The 23,483-nt window shown below is 36.6% G+C and overlaps 2 protein-coding genes across 3 annotated transcripts in view; one reads left to right on the top strand and one right to left on the bottom strand.

The window, feature by feature from the left end:
• The window catches only part of LOC127624591 (protein Niban 2-like), a 36,005-nt gene extending 29,250 nt beyond the window's left edge, over window positions 1–6,755 (bottom strand). Inside the window, exon 1 of the mRNA XM_052099375.1 lies at window positions 6,394–6,755. Coding sequence (XP_051955335.1) covers window positions 6,394–6,448 — 55 coding nt within the window. The 5' untranslated portion in view covers window positions 6,449–6,755. The remainder of the gene's footprint in view (window positions 1–6,393) is intronic.
• A 1,299-nt stretch (window positions 6,756–8,054) lies between these two features.
• Window positions 8,055–23,483, top strand: part of LOC127624594 (syntaxin-binding protein 1) — a 40,580-nt gene continuing 25,151 nt past the window's right edge. For both annotated transcript variants that reach the window (XM_052099381.1, XM_052099382.1), the window contains exons 1-2: window positions 8,055–8,192; window positions 22,829–22,878. In XM_052099381.1, coding sequence (XP_051955341.1) covers window positions 8,156–8,192; window positions 22,829–22,878 — 87 coding nt within the window. In that variant the 5' untranslated portion in view covers window positions 8,055–8,155. The remainder of the gene's footprint in view (window positions 8,193–22,828; window positions 22,879–23,483) is intronic.

Raw genomic sequence — 23,483 nt, forward strand, 5'->3', positions numbered from 1 at the left:
CCTACGTTTAAAAGTAGACAGTGATGAAGCTTGTCTAATGTCAAGTGGTAGCTGATTCCATAGCCTAGGGGCAGCAACTGCAAATGCTCTATCACCCTTGCGTATACAACGTGACCGAGGAATATGCAATAACATTTTGTCTTCAGATCTTAAAGACCTAGTTGGTAAGTATGGCTGTATTAAATCCCTAATATATGACTGGGCCTGGTTATTAAGAGCCTTAAAAACAAACAACAGTATTTTAAATTGAATCCTAAAATAAACAGGAAGCCAGTGCAGCGAGGCCAGGATTGGTGTAATATGATCCCTTTTTTTAGATGATGTCAAAAATCTGGCTGCAGCATTTTGAACCAGTTGAAGACGGAAAAGAGAGGATTGAGGAAGACCAACATAAAGAGAATTACAATAATCCAATCGAGAACAGTCTCCAGGTCTTGAAAAGATAAAACTGGTTTAAAATTAGAAATCAATCGTAACTGATAAAAACTATTTTTCACTACTGAATTTATTTGTCGGACTAAGCCCAAGTCAGAATCTATAATGCCACCAAGATTCCTCACATGCGAATTAACATGGCGGAAGTGTTGGCCAAGCTTGTTAGCAAGAGCGCTTCTAGATTCAGCAGAACCAAAAATAATCATTTCAGTCTTATCATTGTTTAACTGGAGAAAGTTACTTGATAACCACTTTTTTATGTCTTCAATACATTCCAAGAGGTGTTGAACAGAATCACCTGATTTCAAAGGCAGATAAAGTTGTGTATCATCAGCGTAAAAATGAAACAAAATATTATGTCTCCTAATAATATTTCCAAGAGGGAGCATATACAAATTAAAAAGAATTGGCCCCAGAATGGATCCCTGAGGAACCCCACAGAGAACAGGAGCTACAGATGAAGAGAACTGATCCATATTAACAGAAAAAACATAAAGGGATGGACATGGTCAGAAACAATGCTCAGGTAGGCAGTGGCATTTAAACGATGCCCAATTGGCACTATAGGGGCCTAAAGTGTGCCAAGAAAACATCCCCCACACCATTACACCACCACCACCAGCCTGCACAGTGGTAACAAGGCATGATGGATCCATGTTCTCATTCTGTTTACGCCAAATTCTGACTCTACCATCTGAGTGTCTCGACAGAAATCGAGACTCATCAGACCAGACAACATTTTTCCAGTCTTCAACTGTCCAATTTTGGTGAGCTCTTGCAAATTGTAGCCTCTTTTTCCTAATTGTAGTGGAGATGAGTGGTACCCGGTGGGGTCTTCAGCTGTTGTAGCCCATCCGCCTCAAGGTTGTGCGTGTTGTGGCTTCACAAATGCTTTGCTGCATACCTCGGTTGTAACGAGTGGTTATTTCAGGCAAAGTTGCTCTTCTATCAGCTTGAATCAGTCGGCCCATTCTCCTCTGACCTCTAGCATCAACAAGGCATTTTCGCCCACAGGACTGCCGCATACTGGATGTTTTTCCCTTTTCACACCATTCTTTGTAAACCCTAGAAATGGTTGTGCGTGAAAATCCCAGTAACTGAGCAGATTGTGAAATACTCGGACCGGCCCGTCTGGCACCAACAACCATGCCAAGCTCAAAATTGCTTAAATCACCTTTCTTTCCCATTCTGACATTCAGTTTGGAGTTCAGGAGATTGTCTTGACCAGGACCACACCCCTAAATGCATTAAAGCAACTGCCATGTGATTGGTTGATTAGATAATTGCATTAATGAGAAATTGAACAGGTGTTCCTAATAATCCTTTAGGTGAGTGTAAATCCTGAAAAGTAATACCTTGTGAACACTGCATGTGGACACTTATAGTCAGTGATCAAATCTGGGGTTGTTATTCAGAACCGGCTCCATTTCTAAAAAAAAGAGACCAGATCCAAATAATTTTTATGAGCACTCACATGAGATGAAGACTCCAGTCATATTAATAAAAAGGGATATCAAAAGTACAGGTACTTCGGTATCAAGTCAATATTAAAATAAAAAAAAGATGTCACGATACCAGTATTTGTTCTGTAACGACTCGATTCAATATCCGCATGCTGTCTGACTGACACATGTCTGACTGCTTCCAAATGCTCACAAACGAATGACAAATTTGAGGAAAAAAAATGTATGCATGATCAATCAAATTAGAATCATGATATGTCAAAGTGTGATTATTAAACCGCTATTCATGAGCTGCATGAATGTGTGAATCAAACCGCTCATACACTGGAAACTCCGAAGACATTGAGAATCGTGCACATTGTATGAGATAACAGAGCAGAGCACGCATCCACTGTGAAGCGCACAGGACATATCGACTATATATTTGGATTTAAATCACAGCATTTGCACTTTAATGATCACATTGGGCCATGTAGCAAACTGTTTATCTGTAGGTGTGAGGCTTCCATCATATAAAAAAATGTGCATCAAACTAAAAGCTCGGTTTATAATAAAAAACAACACCTGAAATTGAAGAAATTGAGACTAAATATATTACAAATGTATAATAAAATTAAATATTCTTTGTAATAATAATAAAAGCAATAAATCACAAACAAGAGTGCTGTTGTACTTAATAAAAGTACAAAAAAAAAAAAATGCAAATGTTGAAAAGCAATCGTTACATTTACATTAATCATTAATATCCCTAATGTAAATGATTAATTGATCATTGATTAGTTGTCGTTAATAATCTGACCGTTCAGTAATCATGCCAGCAGACATTGAGAAGGCGGTCTATACAGTTATCCGCCACCTGTTAAATAAATGCCTTCTAAAGCAACATGATTGCTTTTGGTGAGAAAAAGATAAATATTAAGTACTTTTTAAACCCTAATCATGCTTCCGGTCGGCAGAAGGACGCGTGTGACATAATCACATTGGAAACATGCGAGAACTGACTTACGTGTGTCACAGTGGGAAGAGCAGCACTGTTTACAAGTGAGGAGGAAAGCTGTACAGTAGTTTGGTTGATTTTTGTTTAGATCTGTTTTTATCGGTTTCTTTTCTCACAATGGTGCGTTTTCCTGCTTAACCTGGATGTCTCAACCGTGTGCAGAATGTGAGATTACGTCTGTATTGATGGCAACACAAATACATCACACGAGAGACCGCATGAACTCCACCCTATCCTGAAGGGTTGGATCATAGTTAAAAAGGACTTAAATATTGTTCATTTTCACACCAAAAGCAATCGTATCTCTTTAGAAGACATTAATTTGTCTGTATCGATGACGTTTATGCTGACTTTCTCATTTAAGTTCCAAAAATCAGACAGACATCGCCATTCACTTGCATTTTAAGGACATACTGAGCTAAGAATTTTATTTATTTTTTCCTTCAAATGAGTTCTAGTGAAGCAAGAAAGTTATAGACACATGGGATATCATGAGGGTGAGTAAATAATGAGAGAATTTTTTATTTTTTGGTTGAACTATCCCTTTAAAAACACTTATGCAATGCATACATTTAGAACAACATTAGAAAGGAACATGCATTTCTTTTTTTAAATATATTATTTGCATTGAACTTGAACTTTTTAAATAGGCTAATGGATTGTGCGATGAATAGCATATTTCCATATTAGCATTTTTTGCTGCAATATCGAAATTGGTATTGAAAACTGTGAAATTTCACTTGTATTGGTACATAATATCGAAATTTTGGTATCGTGACAACCCTACAAGTAACCTTTTAAAATATATTTTTTTCACCATTGAGATGGTCTCCTCATGGTGGCTGCCAAGTTATGACCACAAGACCAGTCGAATACTACTTGTTTTATTAGTGTAAAATTAATTAGTGCACCTTCAAGGGGCTTGACCCTATAACAATCCAATTACCAGCCCCGATCTTTTCCACTATGCCACACCACTCCTAAAAAAGCTGCAACACTGGTAGGACTTGAACCCACCACCTTGAAATTACCTTTCAATCTAGATGTCAAATGAGCTATCGATTGCACCAAGTAACACAAAGCCAAAAAGCTGACAAATGTCCCCTCCCACATGTAAAGTCAGAAAGAAAGGCATGAGAATGCCTTGAGAAGATCCTCCCTACCAAATTAAGGCAAGTTGAAACCTGCTCTCAAATAACATCCTGCTCTAATAGTGAAATAGCTCACAAGGGAGGTCTAAAAGATCTTCAGGAGGAATTTTCTGTTCAAACCTCCCTTCAACCTCCTGACCTCCTGTCCATCTACAGTACTACAGGCATCTTCACAACTGCTCTAGGCTTCAGAAGAACAGGCCACTCCTATAGACTCTCCTTCTAGAGAGACTAAACACCTTCCCCCAATTAAATGGAGTATTGGTGGAATTTAAAGGGTTGTCATCATCTCTCAGGGCCGAGTCAGCAGATAGAGTCAGCATATACTGACATCAGCAAGAGCGTGGGACCTGCCCTGATCCACCTGCATTAATCCCATGGAAATCTTTCATACAAATCAGTTTGGAATGTGGTAATGAGCAAGACAACTGTTTCATGATGTGGCAACACAAAAACTGACACAAGTCTGAACTGTTGTCAATGAAACACTTGAACTGGTACTTCAAACACACACAAACGATGAAAACTACTCTTCTTAACCAGCCCTGACTTGTTCTAAGAGATTGTGTGTATGTATTTATGCACTTCGCTATAACATGGGGACAAAACTGTCCCCAAAAGGAAAAAAAAACTCCCTTTTTGGGGACATAGTCCATTGGAAAATAGAAAATACTGTTTTATAAATTCTAAAAACGCAAATAGTTTATTTAGGGTAAGAAATGAAGTGTTGGTTATGGTTATTTTAAAAGTAGGCTAATTATAATTAGCTTTAGGCCAACATAATAATTTTTTTTTTAAATAGATGTCTATGGTATATCCCCTGGAAAAGTGTGCGTGTTCCCAAATTTCTACTCGATCAAAAGACGCATCATTTCTGAATTCTGAGAGGTTGGTTGAGCATTTGTTTACCAAAAACAGTGTTGGCACATAGCAATAATCTTCTGAAACTCTCTCAAATGGAGTATGTTTCTCAGAAACATGCTTTTCGACAGTCTTCCAATGCAGAAAATTACTTTAAATAACACTTGGGCTATATTCATCCAGTCCTTTAGTTAGTTACTATGATTGACATGTGGGAACAAGAGGAGAAAAAGAGCAGCCACAGCTTCAAAACACCGAAACCACCACTGACGTCACAAACTATGGATTGGTTACGTTTTCCCACGTCTCAGCCGGGTGGCACAGTCCAACTCAGAATTTTTCCTAGAAGATTCTTGGAAAACTATAAAAGCTTGATCGAACAAACCAAGCAAACCTCAATGGACATAATTGCGGTATTCCATGCCTCTCAGACTGCTGGCTGGAAACAAATAAAGCCCTTTAATGAGAAAAACACGTTTCTATAAAAGTACATTATTATTTCCTATCATGACTGGAAGAGGAACTAGAATATGGCCCTGTTAAGGGTGTCTCTACAGGTAGATGACAAGTTCTCCAAACCAACCAGAGGAACCACACAAAATCCATAAGTTAATTACTAGAAGCTTCAAGCTTCAGATAAAAGGAAAACCAAATTGGAAGTGCAACATTAAACAAAGACTTTGATATTTATATTATTGAAACCTTTTCCCCACAATTGCTAACAGATTTAGAGATATAAGAGGAAATTTCAGTTGAGGATGCAAAAGCTACTATTAAAGCGCTATTACTATGAAAAGATAGCCTGAGTAAAACTGGATAAGAGACAATTATGTTGTTGCCAAAAGACATTTCTTGGCATAAGGATAATAAAATTCAACAGGAGGGGCAATTTCTCAGAGAAAGTGATGCCAAGACTCAACATTCTCTCAAAAGAAAGTCATCTAGACCTGAAAGGAGGGTTCTTTAAAGGTTCTTGGGCTATTTTAATAGTAATACATTTTGAACCATATCAACCTAAATAACTAATTTATGCTCAAATGGTTCAAAACAACGTAAATGGTTGTTTCGCACTTAAATAGTACTAGTATTGTTACAAACTGAGAACCCCAAACATTTTCAGTGTACAGTGTAGATTTTAAGAACATTTATAGATTATATTTGGGTGAACAATCGTGTAGACCATCACAGGTAATGTGGAAGGTTGCATTATTATGAAAACTTCTGAAAAGCCTAAAATTCAATACAATCCTTAAAGAACTGTAAAGATATAGCAGGTTGCTGTGCTTACATTCACAATGTTAAGTTGTTAGTGTCCGTATGGCTTCTTATTGGTTCGACTTAAAAAATTAAAAAATAAAAATAAATAAATATATATATATATATATATATATATATATATATATATATATATATATATATATATATATATATATATATATATATATATTTATTTTTTTTTTTTTAAAGTAACACAAATGCGTCTCACCTGCAATCATCTCGCGCTTGCCCTCGTCCAGGTTGGTTGAAATCACGTCACCCATGATGGCAATTTAAGTAAGAAATGACAGATATTGTGGAAAGTTCCTTGAGATTTAAGACTTGCGTTAAAGAGGAAAACACCGGAGAAATTTGTCCTTTGAGTCTAACGAGAAACACATCCCCAGATAGCAGAATCAGCTCCTCAGATCGGGAACAGTAACTTCAGTATTTATGGCACGCGCATTTTGCACTGAAATGAGACTATTACTTCATAGTAAACGACATAGTTGCGCGCGCGTCGAGGGACCGTGTGAGAACAGTGTGAGTAATTTAAACTTGTTCAGTCAAATGAGTGACACTCAGAGGATATGGTCTACTGAGAACCGACACACCCAACTTCACCATAACAAACCTGTTGCATTTTAATCGCAGCTGATTTTAGAGCGGCTGATACGAGCTGTAAATGGCAATACACAAAATGGCGTTTGTAAAATGACTGGCTTGATTGCTTTGTTTTATATATATATATATATATATATATATATATATATATATATATATATATATATATATATATATATATATATATATTTGTAATAATTGTTTTATTATTATTATTAAAAGGGAATCATTTTCGTTTTAAAAGTAAATAAAAGGTATTGAGTTGTATTTTATCATCCTGATATTTTTTATAATTATTTTGAAGCCTATGAGGCTTACTCTGCCTTCTTATGTCAGGTAAATACAAGAATAATTACAGAAATAAATACATTAAATAATTGTATCATTTTATATATATATATATATATATATATATATATATATATATATATATATATATATATATATATATATATATATATTAGTATTTTTTATCAGTAAACACCATAGGCCTATATGAACATATATTTCGTATACGTGTTTTGCATATATTGCCATATATCAGATTTGTGAATGGAAAATAAGCTATTAATCGATTAATAATAAGAAATTAATAATTATTAATTTAATTAGTTATTAATTTTTTTTATTACATTTTATAAATCTAATTATTAATTAAATTAATCGATTATATTTATTAAATTCAATAAATAAATAAAAATTATATTTAAAAAAAATCATTCATAAAAATAAATATATTCAGGACCACATTTAGGCCTACTTAAAACTGGTTTTAAGAAAGGAGGCATAATGGCAATTCTGTTCCGACGATCTGTAGCGCCCCGTTGTGGACCAAATTGGTAACTGAATAAATGCTGCATTGGACCATGCAGTTTTCATCACACGAAGGCTATGATGCAATAATAAAATAAAATATCCTTACAGTTTGTCTTTAAATTACCTATTCGTGCATGAAATGTAATGAAGTTAACTAGTATTGCTTAGTATTGGAAGCTCACTGCAGAAAATGGTCCGAATAAGGAAACCTTTCATTATACGTCTTTGCAACAAATACAATGCTTTGCAAATGTTAAACCTTTAGTTGCTATTCAACATCACTCGTGACCCAAGGACTTAATCAAGTAATGGCCAATAAACACATAAAACAGGTGCAACGAAGTTTTACAATCTTCATTCATCATGCCATGGTAAATAAGCGAGGAATGTAGAAATAATAAGAGCTATAAGAGCAGGGAGGGGCTGTTACGCAGTGACGAATCCCCGCAGTCAGCTGCTGTGTGAGGTGCACTTCATCCATCGCTCTGCTAGAGACAGAAGAGGAGGAGAGGAAGGAAAACACAGCACACGAGCGAACACTCAGGAGCATCATGGCACCGATTGGATTAAAAGCGGTCGTTGGAGAAAGTAAGATCATGTTAACTATCAACTACTGAGATTGTATACACTTTCCTTTAGGTTTAACCAAATAGATATGTTGTATTTCATAGTACAGGCCCATTATTGTATGTGTCAGTGCTCCCTAGGTGTTTGGTTCCCCCTGGATGCGGCTGGTATACCCTGCCATTGTGCTGAGCGTTGAAGACATTTATTACAGGGGCGCGCCGTCGCGCATAGTGCATCAGTGCAGCATGACACAATGCTTGTTTGGCTTAAATCATAAATATTTAGCAGGAGAACCAGACTGTCATCTAAAACGCTTGATGCACTGGTGTAAAGATGGTCCTACATAGGAACGCCCTATTCTGAATCTGCATGGACATTTATGGAATTACGCAAGGCTGTGTTGACAGGACCACAGCGAGTTTATTTTATTCAGATTAGCGTCCCAGTGATCAAACAATTGTATATTGATGAGAAAACAACTACCTACGGCATTGAACGATAAGGCAAAGCCTCACCCCTATGATCGATCACCAGTGCAATAGCTATATTGCATTGCGTAAAACTCCAGCTGGTGAACTGATCTGCCCAATGCAGCTGGCTTGCATCTCCGTGAATTTCCAAATGGATCATTAAATGGCGGAGTGCTACTCGTTCGGTTGAAGAGTGGAAAATGAGAGCACCAAATGCGCATCCGTGAGATGTGTAGCTGTAATTTCCGTTTGCCATGTTGGTCTGTGCTATAGATAGCCTAATGCATAACTGGATGACCACAGAGAGATAATTTAGGACCAGAATGGCGTTTAGAAGCGACAGATTGTTGGTTGTAGTAGGTGTTTTATAATTTTAGAGAAATATTTTTGGCTCAATGCAACATGTCCAAAAGGTCGTTCTCATAAACACAAAAGTCAATACTTACATTTTAGATTCAAGAAGCATTTCATATTTTAAGCATTGACAAATGCCTCATACAATTAAATATATGGATATTTTTTTTTCTATATTTACTGCAATATATATATATATATATATATATATATATATATATATATATATATATATATATATATATATATATATATATATATTTACATATATTTACATATATTTACATATAATATATAGATTTACATATAATGTTTATATAACATTTATGTTTGTTATTTGTTATTAATGTATGAATATGTATTTAATATGGAAAGATATATATATATTAGATAGATATACACACACACACATTATATATTTCATACATACATACTTTATAATAAATCAAATAATATATGTAATACATTATTATGGAAATGAATAATTAATAAATTGATTTTTTTAATTATTATTAATTAAATACAAAATTTGTCAAGGACTGTATTTTGTAAAAATTGAAAGATATGTATGGTATTACATTGGGTTAAATATGTATCCCTGTGCCACATACAATTAAACATATTAAGTGCTTTTTGGCAAATTAAATCAAATATATGATTCATTTTTAGATTAAGTGTGCTGTATTCAATATGTACACAGAACATCATTATTTTTAAGCATTTTTAACCACATATTAACATTTCAAATGTCAATTCACATTTGTGTTTAAAATTATTATATAATTTATCATTTAATTGTTTGCAATAGCCTTTCAGTGACATTTGCACTGTAAAAAAATCTTTATATATATATAATTTAGTTTATTTCATATATACAACATTACATTTAATGTATGAATATGTATTAAATATAGAAATATATAATAAAAAATAGCATTCAGCAATAATAACCTACTGTGAAAACAACGAAAATACGTTACAGTGTGTCTAATGTTGTCAACAAATCTTATGCTAAATCCACATTAAAATGATGGAAACCCCAACAGCCTTACATACAGTGAAAATGCTGTTGCATTGTTGTTCATTGCAACTGAATGGGTATACGCACACACATGCACTCACTCAGTATTGACTGAAATCTGATACATATAGCCTTGATAAAAGGCCAATCGCACTGAGCACTTACTCTGCATTCACTTTTCCTGGATACGTTTTGGTGTGGTTGGATGCAAGCAGTGTATGTGTGTAGTGTTGGTCTCACTGTCACGAGATCCAGCACACATATCCGGACACAGGGTCAAATATTAAAGAGCAAATGGAAGAGAGCCAAGTGATGTCTCAAGACAAGACTGGCCAAATGCATGTGGGATGGATGGAGTTTTTGCAGTATTCACAGGGAAACCCTTTTGTGCATTGTAGGATGCAAATGTAAGACATGGAGTAGAAATGGAAAGCATCTGTGTGAATGATAAATGAGTCATTCTAAAGGGTCTTTCAAAGACATTAGATTTGTTCTGAATGAATTGTAATTTTTGTTTTGTTTGTTGCTCTAATTGTTGATCCATTTTCATGAATTGTTCCTTCTATACCCTACTTACCAGGTTTTGTATATTACATTCAAAATTTTGCTTTTATGGAAACATGTTCTTCTATTTCTCCACAAATCTCTCCGTAGAGAAAATTTTGACTATATACTGGAAACCCATCAGCTGATGTAATTATCTGCACTCTTTTGATGATAAAATACTCAGCCTACTTTAGTTTACTAATACCAAGGCGGTCTATAATGCCTGGAGAAAGCCATCATTCCTTTCATCTAAATGACAGTTGCATGGCGGACGCATGCAGCCCCAAAAGTACGTGACTGCAGGAAAATGATAATGCTGATTGGCTGATGGAACCTCAAGAACACACAGTTACAAGCCCTTTATTAGCCATACATTAGAACTGGTGAAACATCTATATAATGACATTTTTACGTTTATTGTTTTTATTTATGTTGCCAAAAAGAAAAAAGAAGGTGCACAGCCATTATTGAGATCTACACGCGTCACTCAATGCATAGGCGGAAATCGTGGGGGGGTCTGGGGGACCCCTATCTGAGGGTTGTCCCCCTCTAAAATATCATTAAAATATGTGTATTGTAAATAATATAATGATATATTCTTAAAATAATTGTTTAAGAAATAAAATAATACAAATGCAAACGGGGCAACAACAAAAAAAAAACCCTTGGTGTCCCCTTCAAAAATTGCTCTTGAGAATTGTTATGTTTATTGTCCCCCCCAACATTTTTATGAAATTTTCGCCCCTGCCTCAGTGACACCTGGAGGGAATGAAAATATCGCAGTCTTCATAATCCACCAACACAGACACAAAACCTGGTATGTGACACCCCTTTTAATGACGACACTTTCTTTTCATTTGTAGTGTTCAAGGGCACAACAACATAAGATGTATTGAGACGAGAATCCTTGATCATAGTGTTTATGAGTCAATGTGCCTTACGGCAAACATGTGATTCATGCTCGACTTGAACTAAGGACATTCATAACTCACAAGTATCAGGTGGAGAGAGAGTCGTTCCCCTTTCACGCCATGCATATGAAATAGGCCATGTTCAGAATGGAATACTAGTTTACTACTTAGCAAATACTGTGCAGTATACACTGTATACTGTTTACTTTAAAAAAATTTTTTTAACAATTGTATGCTCACATAACCTCATTTTAATACCTTTTGATTGTTGTCCAGTCATCATCTTGGAAATAAAAATGGTTATTTTGCTAGTTTGATTAAATAAAACATGTATCAGTCTGATCAAATAATAAGATATGAAAGACAGATGAAAATCTGAAGCTCTAATTCTATCTGGTTCAATTATGACACTAGAAATGAAAGGTCAAGTCGATGGTATGACATTGTGGGATACAGTGTTCAGCGCAGTGTGCTTTGCACATCCGGGTATTTCATGCACACTATATACATACTATGTAATGCAGAAACAATAAGGGTTGGATGCTTGTATGCTATTCCAAACATAGCCATATAGGCCTTTTGTATTGAGTGTCATTTGTGATGTCACATTGAACAGCTGTTAATGTTCTCCATTAACAGAGCTGGTGAGTACAAATTCAGTGTGGAAAATTGCCTCTTTATTGATTTAGAATTGTGGTCAATAGCTACTGATGGACTCGCTTTCTGCTCCTTTACAATACACAAGCAAACCTCCTTTACGTTGTATATATAGAACCTATCGAACAGATACACAAACCAGGATAGAAATAGCAGATAGTGATAATGTATTATTCAGGAATCAGATCCTTCCCTGTAAGTTTTGTTAAAGCCAAAGACTGAATGGAGGGAGAGAAGATACAGATGTAAAAAATAAAAAGATAAGAAATCAGAGGAAGCAAAATCTCACTGAGAAAGTTGGAGTTAATTTAATTGATGAGTAGAATTAAAGAGAGTTAGAGTAGACTAGAACATTTTCTTAAAAAAAAGAAAGAAAAAAAAGGTGCTTGCACATGCAAATCTCACCACCACAATGCATCAGTGTTGTGGGTAGTTTTTACTGCATTGCTCAGTGGTTTCTTACTGGCCCAAGTTAAAAGAGCCCACTCAAATATCTCTCTAATGGCACTTTTCCACCGCACATTATGGTTCGACTCGACTTTGCTCGCTTTACTTTTCTGAGCTTTCTTTTCCACTGCTGTTTAGTGCCGCCTCAACGTGGGTGGGATTATAGGCTGATCGTCATAGATGTGCCGCCTCTACTGCCATGACATCATCTTAAATGCAACACAAACATTAATGACCATATACAATAACACGACCGCTTGCTGTTAGCTACTAGCTCATTGTGCTGCATAAAGCAGTTGTTGCATGGTGATTTTACACAAGTGTTAAATTGACCTGGTTGTTTTAGAAGCAAGCTTCCAGTAGCTGGTCATTTAAATAAAGTGAAGATTTGAAACAGAATATAGAGTTAACGTAACAAAACGTACCATCCTCCATCGTGGACTCCCAACAACGCTGTGGCCGAGTTCAGGGCACTCTCCCTCCCATTGCTCACCGGTCTATTGCCATAGATAGCATCCATTTGGTCGAACCACTTCCACTTTCTTCTGTTTGAACCACTCTGGCTTTTGTAGTCCTTGATGGTTCTGTAGTCACTTCTACGTTTTTATTTTACTTTTCCCTACACTGTTGGTAGGTCCGGTGGTAGCCGTGTGCGGCCAACAGCTGAGACACTTCCTGAAAGTGTTTTTCGTTTCGTTCCTTGCTCACGAGTGGACCGTCTGCACCTTGTTTATTGACCATCGCGTGGTTTTGTGCACAGCCATTTTATTTTTTTTCAATTCGAAAGTCGCATGAACAAATGATACTGCTATCGCTGTTGCTAACTTTAAAACTAGCGGGTTGATGTCGCGTGTCACAAATCCAGTGACTATTCTCTCTGACCAATCAGTGATCTGCAGGGATTTGATGTCACATTTAGTATCGGCTCGGCTCGTTTGGCACCTTGACAGAGGTGGTACTACAAAAAAAAAAAAAAGGTAACAGGTACTAGCCACAGTGGCAACCCCCAAAAAGCGAGCAGAGTCGAGTTGTACCGTGTAGTGGAAAAGCCCCATAATATTCTGGTCCCTAGATATGGCTTAGATCCCTCCTTTAATGCAAGTCAATGGGATTCTTTTGCCTGTTTTAACATCCACCATGCAAAAATTGTATGTCAAATCAGTTAGAAGAGTCTGGACTGATCTGTGAATTCGGTGAGTTGGTAAAAATTGCCTCCAGTGGCCGAATCTGGAGGTGTTGTTGAACATATGGGCATGTGTGAGCTGCAGTTTCTAGGGGAAATGTCCACAGAGTGGCGCCAATGTGAGTTGTTTTTAGTTGTAAATTATGTTATTAAGTCCATAGGAATGCATATTTAAAACAAATGTGCCCTAGCCCAAACCCCAACTATATACCTAACCATCTGCGGAGTAAAAATGTCATCTTGGAGGGAAAATGCAACCACTGAATCACGTTCATCATTTATTCAATCAATTAATTAATTGATTATCCCAGAATGTACTGAATTATCATCAATTAATTCTGTGTTATCAGTAGCACCACAGAAATAGGTTAACACACTTGAATTGATTCAAAAGCTTTGCTGGATGAGTCACATGCCAAAGCTTAATACATGGGTCAGGGGTTTGTTCAAATTCCTAAGTATGAGTAATAGTATTATGTCCCCTATCAAGCACCTATCATCCAGACAGAAGAAGGACAACAATAATTTACATGTAAAGAAAAATTATTCTTTAATATTCTAGATGCCGACAAGTTGACAGTGAAATGCAGCCTTGGAAAGCCATCAAAGCTCATTACAAATTTTACAGAATTAAATGCGCGGCCTGTTGCTCTACACCAACATGGTTTTTACCAGATCTAGAATGTACCACTGGCCTGTCACTATCCATGATTGCACTTGCTCTGACATTTGGGTTTCATTTGCAGTACATGTGTGCAAGGGTGCATATACACAACTAGTGTAAAATTTCCGATCTCTGCAGGGGGATACAAAATGTTCCAGCTATTGAAATGAATTATAGATTTCTATTTAGGTCAGCCATGATGCTAAAATTGTTAATACTGTTTGATATAATGATGGATTTCTCCTTGATTGTTGCCAACGGTGTGATCTGATTTAGTTTTCTTTATATGACATATTGCCAGTGATCATGTTAATGTTAAAGAATAAAGATAATGTGTAGTTCTAGTTCTCTTTTATCTCTACAGGGAATACATTACACATAATTCATCTCAAACAGCCTGGGTTTATGCGAAAATTTAAATATGATCTTGAACGGAGAGCTCTAGAGATAAAAGATTTCGTTCCTGCTGTGCATCCTGCCCACTGAGATAGAAAACACACAGCACAGTTAAAGTGAACTTGTGTTTCGTTAGTGTACTGTTACACTACAGTGTATAGTGATTTAAAACATACTGACCTCAAATTAAAACCTTTGATGTAAGGAAATAAGACATTTGTGGGCGGCTGTGGCTCAGGTGGTAGAGCGGGTCGGCCACTAATCGCAGGGTTAGCGATTCGATTCACAGCCCACATGCTGAAGTGTCCTTGGGCAAGACACTGTGCCCCAAGTTGCTCCCAATGGCAGGCTAGCGCCTTGCATGGCAGCTCTGCCGTCATTGGTGTATGAATGTGTGTGTGAATAGGTGAATTAAATGCAGTGTAAAGCTCTTTGAATACCGCTAAGGTTAAATAAAGGTGCTATATAAGTGCAGACCATTTACCATTAGACTATTTATATTTGCTCATAGAATATGGAAATCTTAGGGAGAGAATTTAGGAGGCTCCCCTAAATTGTTATATAATACACAACACAGGCTTTAACATGAATGCACAGTGTGGATTTTCCTTTCACATATTTTTAGCAACATATTCAAACTTGGTCTTATAGAAACACTATGCCAATGTTTTTGCTAAATAATTTTTACATCGCTTGTTGTGTGTATCGTGGCATTTTCCTGGGGAGATAAACTGAAGTAGAGGCTCTAAAACAACTACTTTCCTTTCTTTTTTGCCCTGTTCCACACACAATTCTTATTACATCAAAACACTTTTACTGTAGCACATGACTTGTAAAGCAATACATTTTAAAGTTTGCATTACGTAACCATCTACATTTAGAAGCTTGTTCAAATGCAATCACATTGCGCTATAGCTCAACTAATAGAGCATTGCACTTGCGATGCAAAAGAACCTGAAGAGCACGAAGCGAGTTGACAAGCCTACGTGAGTCGACATGTAAGTCTAAAATGTCATAAATGTCACATTTGCTTGTTCTGACACTATCAATTGGGTTTAGGTTTAGGGTAGGGAGGTAGGTATCTTTTATTTAAAATTCGATAGAACATTAACCTTGAACACATCATCTGTTTGGGAGAAAATGTAACGCACTACTTGGTGGACATTTCACCTCAGAACTGCAGCAATACATGTAATGAACCCCATAATATCATTTTGCAAAAAGGTCGCCACAGTCAAGCATTTTTCAGATCAGGCTTATACAGTATATTCAGTTGTATCGTATTCTGATCTTTAATTTCTCTATTTAGATTTTCCAAACATGTTCCATAAAGATATACTGCATTAAACAATACATTTTCGAAATGTAATAGAAAATATAATTATTTCTTCTTTCAGGATTTATTAAATTCCAGAACAAAACAGTATAACAGTGTACAGTTATAGTATCAGATGGACGGTAATAGTACTTGGATATAACATGGTTCTGAATGATTACAATATTCATGTACCATGCTATTTACATGGTTCTCCAAGGTGCTTCATAGAATACCATGGTACTACCATGTTATCATACCATGTCTAAAAACCTTTATATTACCATGGTACATATCCAAAACCATTGTATTAGCATATTAAATGTCCAAAAACCATTGTATTTACCTTGGAACTATACGTGTCAAAAAACTATTGTATTAGTATGGTACATGTCCAAGAATCATTGCACATTATTACCATGGTAGGTGTCCAATAAACATAGGTGTGCTGGTATTCTGTTCAAATTGATTTGCTCAAATGATTTACTGTTGATCTTTAGGGTTTTTGCAAAACAGACTTCTACATACTTTGATTTCTCCACTTAACACTTTAAACAAAAAATTGCACTGCATTGCCTGTGAGCTATTTGCAGTAATCTACCATAATGAAAAAGCACCATTGGCTTGGCATAGAGGTCTATAGCATCACTACTATTCCTCGCTCAAAAAGCTCTGCTGTGTTTTTTATTGGACGAAACATCCCAGGGAGCAAGAGATGTGTTGCGTAGTGACTCAGCATGCTGAAATTCTAAACCAGCAGGACAACAAACAAACATCTCACTGTGCGTCTGTGTGAATGGATGTTAGCGGGTGCGTGCTCTGTCCTTGGACTCTGTGACGTTGGTTGGGGTTCAGCAGAGCACCGTCAGTCTGTTATACAAGGACATGGACAACATTAGATAGTCACCTTCTCAAAGGCATTATCTAAGACTATGCACATAGACTGCACAGCTGTATGGCTGACAACCAATTCAGTTGAAAATAGTCTCTATTTACAGATTTATAGAATGTCTCAATAAGAAATATACATTTAGTTTCTGCTTGTCTGACGCAGTGCTATTAAAGGTTTGGTTCATTTTTGGATAAAACTATCCCTTTAATAGTGACCCTTACTTTCATCATTACAAAGAGAATTTTCTTTTGGAAAAATAGCATGCCACTGAGGCAACCATAAATATGTAAATAGAAAACATGAAAACTTAAAACCTTGAGGTTTCCAGGATTTTTATCCACATTGGACAATCAAAGCAGATTCAGAAGGATAAGATAAAATGCCGACTCTCTCTTTACGGAAAATGGCTGTAAAATTCCAGAGAGATTGAACATAAAAGTGGGTCATGAGAGGCGAGTGCCTCGGGGGAGCCTGGGAATATACAAGGTTAACTCTGCAGTGATGAGCGGTTATACAGTTTTCTACACTGACCCACAGTCAAACACTAAACCATCAGCTATCAAACCATATGACTTTACCAAAGATATCGTTAATCACAGCTGTAAGCTAATGCTTACTTTAACCGAACGTCTGCTTTTATGTCAAACTTCAGCTGTGGCGAAAAGTGGCGTTCTATGTAATTAAGGCATCTTTTGTTAAGTTTAAATATGAAGAGTGAAGAGCTAAAGTGAGATTAGACTGCAGTTGTCGCACTCAGGAGAGAGGTTTAGTGTTTAAGTGGGGAAAGTGTTCACTGAGAGATGGAGACAGAAACAGCTGGTCATTTTGGTGTGGGTGCTCCTATGGGGGCATGCACTTCCATTCAGCTTCTACAGTAAGTAATATAGAGATCTGTCTGGCATGAGCTAGGAGAATGTGTTTATTTTTAAAGCTTGGTTCAGTTTTTTTTTGTAAGTGTGACGTTTAAGATGAAGTTTGATGTGAGCCTGACAAAGCCTTAACCAACATTTAAAAGACTGCTTTGAAAGTTAGGCTTATTTCACCCACATCATATTGTAAATCTTAGTTTTCTGACCCCCTGATGCTTTTTGATATACATAATTATTGATCAGGCGTGACTGATTGGGTCGTATGAAGAACTAATCAGTGTTCATCAGATTATGAATTTCGGCCACAGCTAATAGGACGAATCAAGAAATCTAGAGCCCACAATCTGGCATACTATACTCAAAATGAAAGTCCACTCAACTACATAGTACGTCTGGATTTAAAGCCGATAATAATGCTCTTAAAATAAAAAGATTTTTGCCCATTACCCCGAATTCGCTCTGCATGAAAACGGCTTTACTGCAGTTCTTACTGGCTCATCCAATGTGCACGAGTGTTGTGCGCATACCTGTTTACGTTTTTTGGAATAAGCAGATTTTTTGACAGTTATCTGCATATTGGTGTTCATATAAATTCACTCACTGACTTAATTTAAATACTCAGCGCAGTGCCTACTCATGGCGGAGTGCCCAAATGCTTATTGATGAAATACTCATTGATTGATCAGGCCATATGACTGAATCCGTTGGTGCTTGGTTGGTCCATAAATGTCAGACATTGCATAACTATCCCTAAGATACCCTAACTATTTAGGATGATGAATTTTAGGCAAAAAAAGGGGTTAAAAAAGAAAATCAAGAAATTTGGCTGAAATAATTGCCGCTCTAGTTGTAGATAAAAGCCATAAACCTGAAGGTCTCTCGCACATACATACAGTTTTGTTTAGATTGCAGTGAATTAGTTTAAGTGACCCAGAAGGGAAAACAGTCTCTGCAGCTGTCTCTGCTGTCTTTTGCTCTGTTGATACCCTTTCACACCCCCTTTATACCCTGTGTTTGACTCCATGGCAACTACTATTTGCTTTTATACACATTCTTAATGGGTAAAAGCCCATTCAGACCTGTAATTTCAAACATCAAACATATAATGCATCTGAATGTATTTTACTGATTGATCCAATAATAATGATCTTGCATTATCCAATCCAGTTGAACTGACTGATCATGAATGGCATCAGTTAAACCATGCCTGCTGCCGTATACATTTTTTAGCACCTTATTGAGAAAATAAATGCCGGAGCCATTCTGTCTGCAATGACAAACTAGCCAATAGACTGCGGTACGTTTTATTACCCAATATGAGGAGCATTAAAATAAAAGAAAAATGTCATTAACTTGGACCCTGCAGTCTGTTTAATTAAATTCAGTGTCACTCTTCCAACTCAGGAAAGAAATCATCTTGAGGATGCCACAGATCAGCAAGGATGCAAAATCCATACATTGAGTGGTCCAATATAAGAAATGAGAAAAACAGTTTTCTGATGCCTTTTTGAATTCATAGTGACCATTCTGGCTTTAGGATATATTTTGCAGAAGGCTTAGGTAAGGGTGTTTTTGACATTCATCGTGTCCTTCCCTGTTTTTTCCCCATTCAATTGCAGCAATAACCCTGATTTGTAAAGTGAAATGTTCTTTACTTAGTCCCAGAAGCTTGGCATAGGCAAAAGTGAACTGAGGCCAGTGGGGGAAGTGCTGATGTCACATGACAGGATGTAAAGTGTCCTCTGGAGACAACTGGGAGTGACAGTGCCCAGCACTTACCTTTCTAAAGCTTCTTGTTATTTAACTAGGTTATTTCCAGCAATACTTTAGTATTTAGTAAGTTTGTGCACAAATAATGCTGGGTGCTATATACCAAAGAAATATCTCTCAATATTACACAGCCTATTGATTATATTCTATATATATATATAATAATGTATTTATTCTGGGGGGAAAAACACCATTTTAAGCCATTTCAATCAAATGGCCAAATTGATTGAAAATGTAGAAGAATGGAAGGGAGAATGATATTTAATTGTTTTCATATACGCCAATTTATCAATACATAGTAATAAACAACTATTTTTACCTACATACACTGGTGGCCAAAAGTTTGGAATAATGTACAAATGTTGATGTTTCTGAAGGAAATTAGTATTTTATTCACCAAAGTGGCATTCAACTGATCACAAAGTATAGTCAGGATATTACTAACAAAACAGCACCATCACTTTTTGAAAAGTCATTTTTGATCAAATCTAGACAGGCCCCATTTCCAGCAGCCATCACTCCAACACCTTATCCTTGAGTAATTATGCTAAATTACTAATTTGGTACTAGAAAATCACTTGCCATTATATCAAACACTGTTGAAAGCTATTTGATTAATATTCGTTAAATGAAGCTTAACATTGTCTTTGTGTTTGTTTTTGAGTTGCCACAGTATGTAATAGACTGGCATGTCTTAAGGGAAAAATGGCAAAAAAGAAGCGGCTTTCTCTAGAAACTTGTCAGTCAATAATTGTTTTGAGGAATGAAGGCTATACAATGCTTGAAATTGCCAAAATACTGAAGATTTCATACAAAGGTGTACACTGCAGTCTTAAAAGACAACATACAACTGGCTCTAACAAGGACAGAAAGAGATGTGGAAGACCAGATGTGCAACTAAACCTAAGAGGATAAGTACATCAGAGTCTCTAGATTGAGAAATAGATACTTCACATTTCCTCAGCTGACAGCTTCAGTGAATTCTACCCGCTCAACACAAGTTTTGTGTGCAACAGTAAAGAGAAGACTCAGGGGTGCAGGCCTTATGGGAAGAATTGCAAAGAAAAAGCCACTTTTGAAACAGAAAACAAAAAGAAATGGTTAGAGTTGGCAAAGAAACACTGGACATTGGACAACAGATAATTGGAAAAGAGTGTTATGTACAGTATCTTAACCCCATTGAGCTTTTGTGGGATCAGCTAGACTGTAAGGTGCCTGAGAAGTGCCCGACAAGACACATTTCTGACAAGTGCTACAGGAAGCGTGGGGCAAAATGACTAGTTTTGAATGATGATGCAAATGCATCATTGAATCAGAGTTATGAATTCATTAATTGATATGGACTATTTCAAACTTACCAACTCAAACACTATTTTTGGTGCTAGAATAGACATGTAAAATAATTGTGAATATAGTGTGATTCTTCCATATGCAATATATCACCTTGCACTATAGACAAAAACACCAGAAATATGTTAACCTAACAACTGTCCTTCGTGTGGTAACATCTGAATGAACTGTTTGTATTCAACCAAAAAATATTAACATCACTGAATCAACTTGAATACATTAGATTACACAAACAGAACCAATTTTAAAGGTTAGATCAAGCAAAAATGGCTCCTTAAATTAACAATTGCAAGTGAGTGTATGACAAATAAATTGTGGTGCTTTCTAGATTATGCACGCTTGCACAGAAATCTTGGCCACACATTTGTGCTTATTGGGTTGCATTTCTTTCAAAAGCTGTTTGTGCCCCTAGACCCTAATGGACCCTAGGCATCCAAATAAACAGTATACTGTACTACTGTGACTCTAGATTTGGCACCAGAATAGAAATTATAAAAAGCCATGATGAATTCTCCTCCGGCAACGTTGTAGCCTTTCTAGTTATTTATCTTGGATGAAAAACCACAGCACTCTCCTATCCAACAGGTCAGACATTTGACAAATATGTTTGCATTGGCGCATTGGTTTGGATTAGATTGCTTTCTCTTTGAATAGGTGTGGCATTGGCTCATATGAATTGCTATTAGAATCAATGCTAAATCTCCCCTCAGCTTTTGACTGACCCGCTAATCTCTTCACCATTCACTAAAACAAGCTCTGTGTTTAAACACATATAATCCATCTGCATTCGGTCAGAACCTTGTGTTTTCTACCACAGAGGGGCTTAACTCTGGCTCACAGCACTGGCAACAAACGTCAAAGCCACAAAATCATCCTGAGCACATTTATTCTAATACCACAACCGGATGGCTAGCATTGGCAATCAGGCTAATACTGGCCACAACACACAAACATGCTCGCCACCGCCAAATCCCTGTTTGATGGGATTATTTACAGTACATCAGAGTGAATAAAAGAGCAATACAGAGAAAGAAATAGAGCAGAGAGTTATACAGGAAAAGACTCGCACATCATTCTACCCAGATTCAATTCTCAATGACCCGCTATGTTCATTTAACATTTAGTTGAAGTTGCTCTCTGTTAGAATCTGACATCTGAATGGAAAGATTCTGAAGATACAGAAGATTCAATTTGCTACCAGAGTGAATGCTGCATCAGCCCTGTGCTTGATGTCGTACATCTGATAGTGTGCTAGCCGCAGTACTGATGCATGTCCGCTTACAAAATATATTGTGCTGGTACCACGGTAGTGATAGTATTAGATGATTATACAATGGTGCTCTAAAATGTACCATGGTACTGAATGATTAGCATATTCATGTACTAACGTATTTAAAAGAATACCATGTCCACAAACCAGACAAAGAAATCAAGGGAGAGAGACAACCCATTTTAGCATGTGGACCAGTAGGCACAGTCAGGCTCAGGCGTGTCGGGCACAGAATGGGCATACCAACACCAATGCATCATAATTTATAGTGTGTGCATCAATATCTATTAAAGTCATTTATGAACCAATGGCATGTTTTGTTGTGCATGATGGCGGCTCAGCCACAGACATATGCTGCCTTTAATTGCCAAATTATTTTGTGTCCTGTGATGGGTCTAGAGCCATTCGAAACAATCTTGCAGCTATTAATCATGTTATTGCTTTTAGTGAATAGATCATGGCAGATGGTGAAAACGAAACGTAGTACAGTGTGTATTTCTGTTTGGGGAAAGGAGTTAAGTGTATTATTTTTTCCTTTACAGAGATTATGAACGATGTTATTAAGAAGGTGAAGAAGAAGGGAGAGTGGAAGGTAAGACAAACTCATTCACCACATCACCATAGCAGCCATACTCTCCTCGTGTCATTACTTGGGTCCCTTAGATGCAGACCAGGCAATTAGTGTGCATAATTAAGACTAGTTTCATCCAGGGTTGCCAGATCTGTTTGACCAAAACGTGTATGACAAATGTATTATTTACAAAGTAACTAAATGCAATACATTTCAACTGAGGTGGGACAGGCATTTAGGGTATTGCTTGGATACAGTATCTTGCTGCTTTTAATTAATATATTTTTACTGCTAAAGGTTTTTCACCTGTGAATTCACTGTATTGTAATCATAGCCACAGTTGGCCTGTCTGTTTCCATGAAAAATACTATACATCCTACCCGATTTGACCTGCAGTTTAGCATGCATTTTCAAACCATGGAACAAAGAAATCAACCCCCAGCAACTATTTCAAAGTAGCCCAATTCTGTACATTTAATGTGGCAGTTCTGCATAATGCTGGACAAATGATTGTATGTGTGTGTGTGTATGTGTGTGTGTGTGTGTGTGTGTGTGTGTGTTTTGCTGGTTATCTCATTGTTTGCTCTCTCTCCAGTGAGTCTTTAAGGAATATTCTGTGTTCAATA

Source organism: Xyrauchen texanus, chromosome 31 (genome assembly GCF_025860055.1).
Source record: "Xyrauchen texanus isolate HMW12.3.18 chromosome 31, RBS_HiC_50CHRs, whole genome shotgun sequence".
In the NCBI taxonomy this organism is placed as follows: domain Eukaryota; kingdom Metazoa; phylum Chordata; class Actinopteri; order Cypriniformes; family Catostomidae; genus Xyrauchen; species Xyrauchen texanus.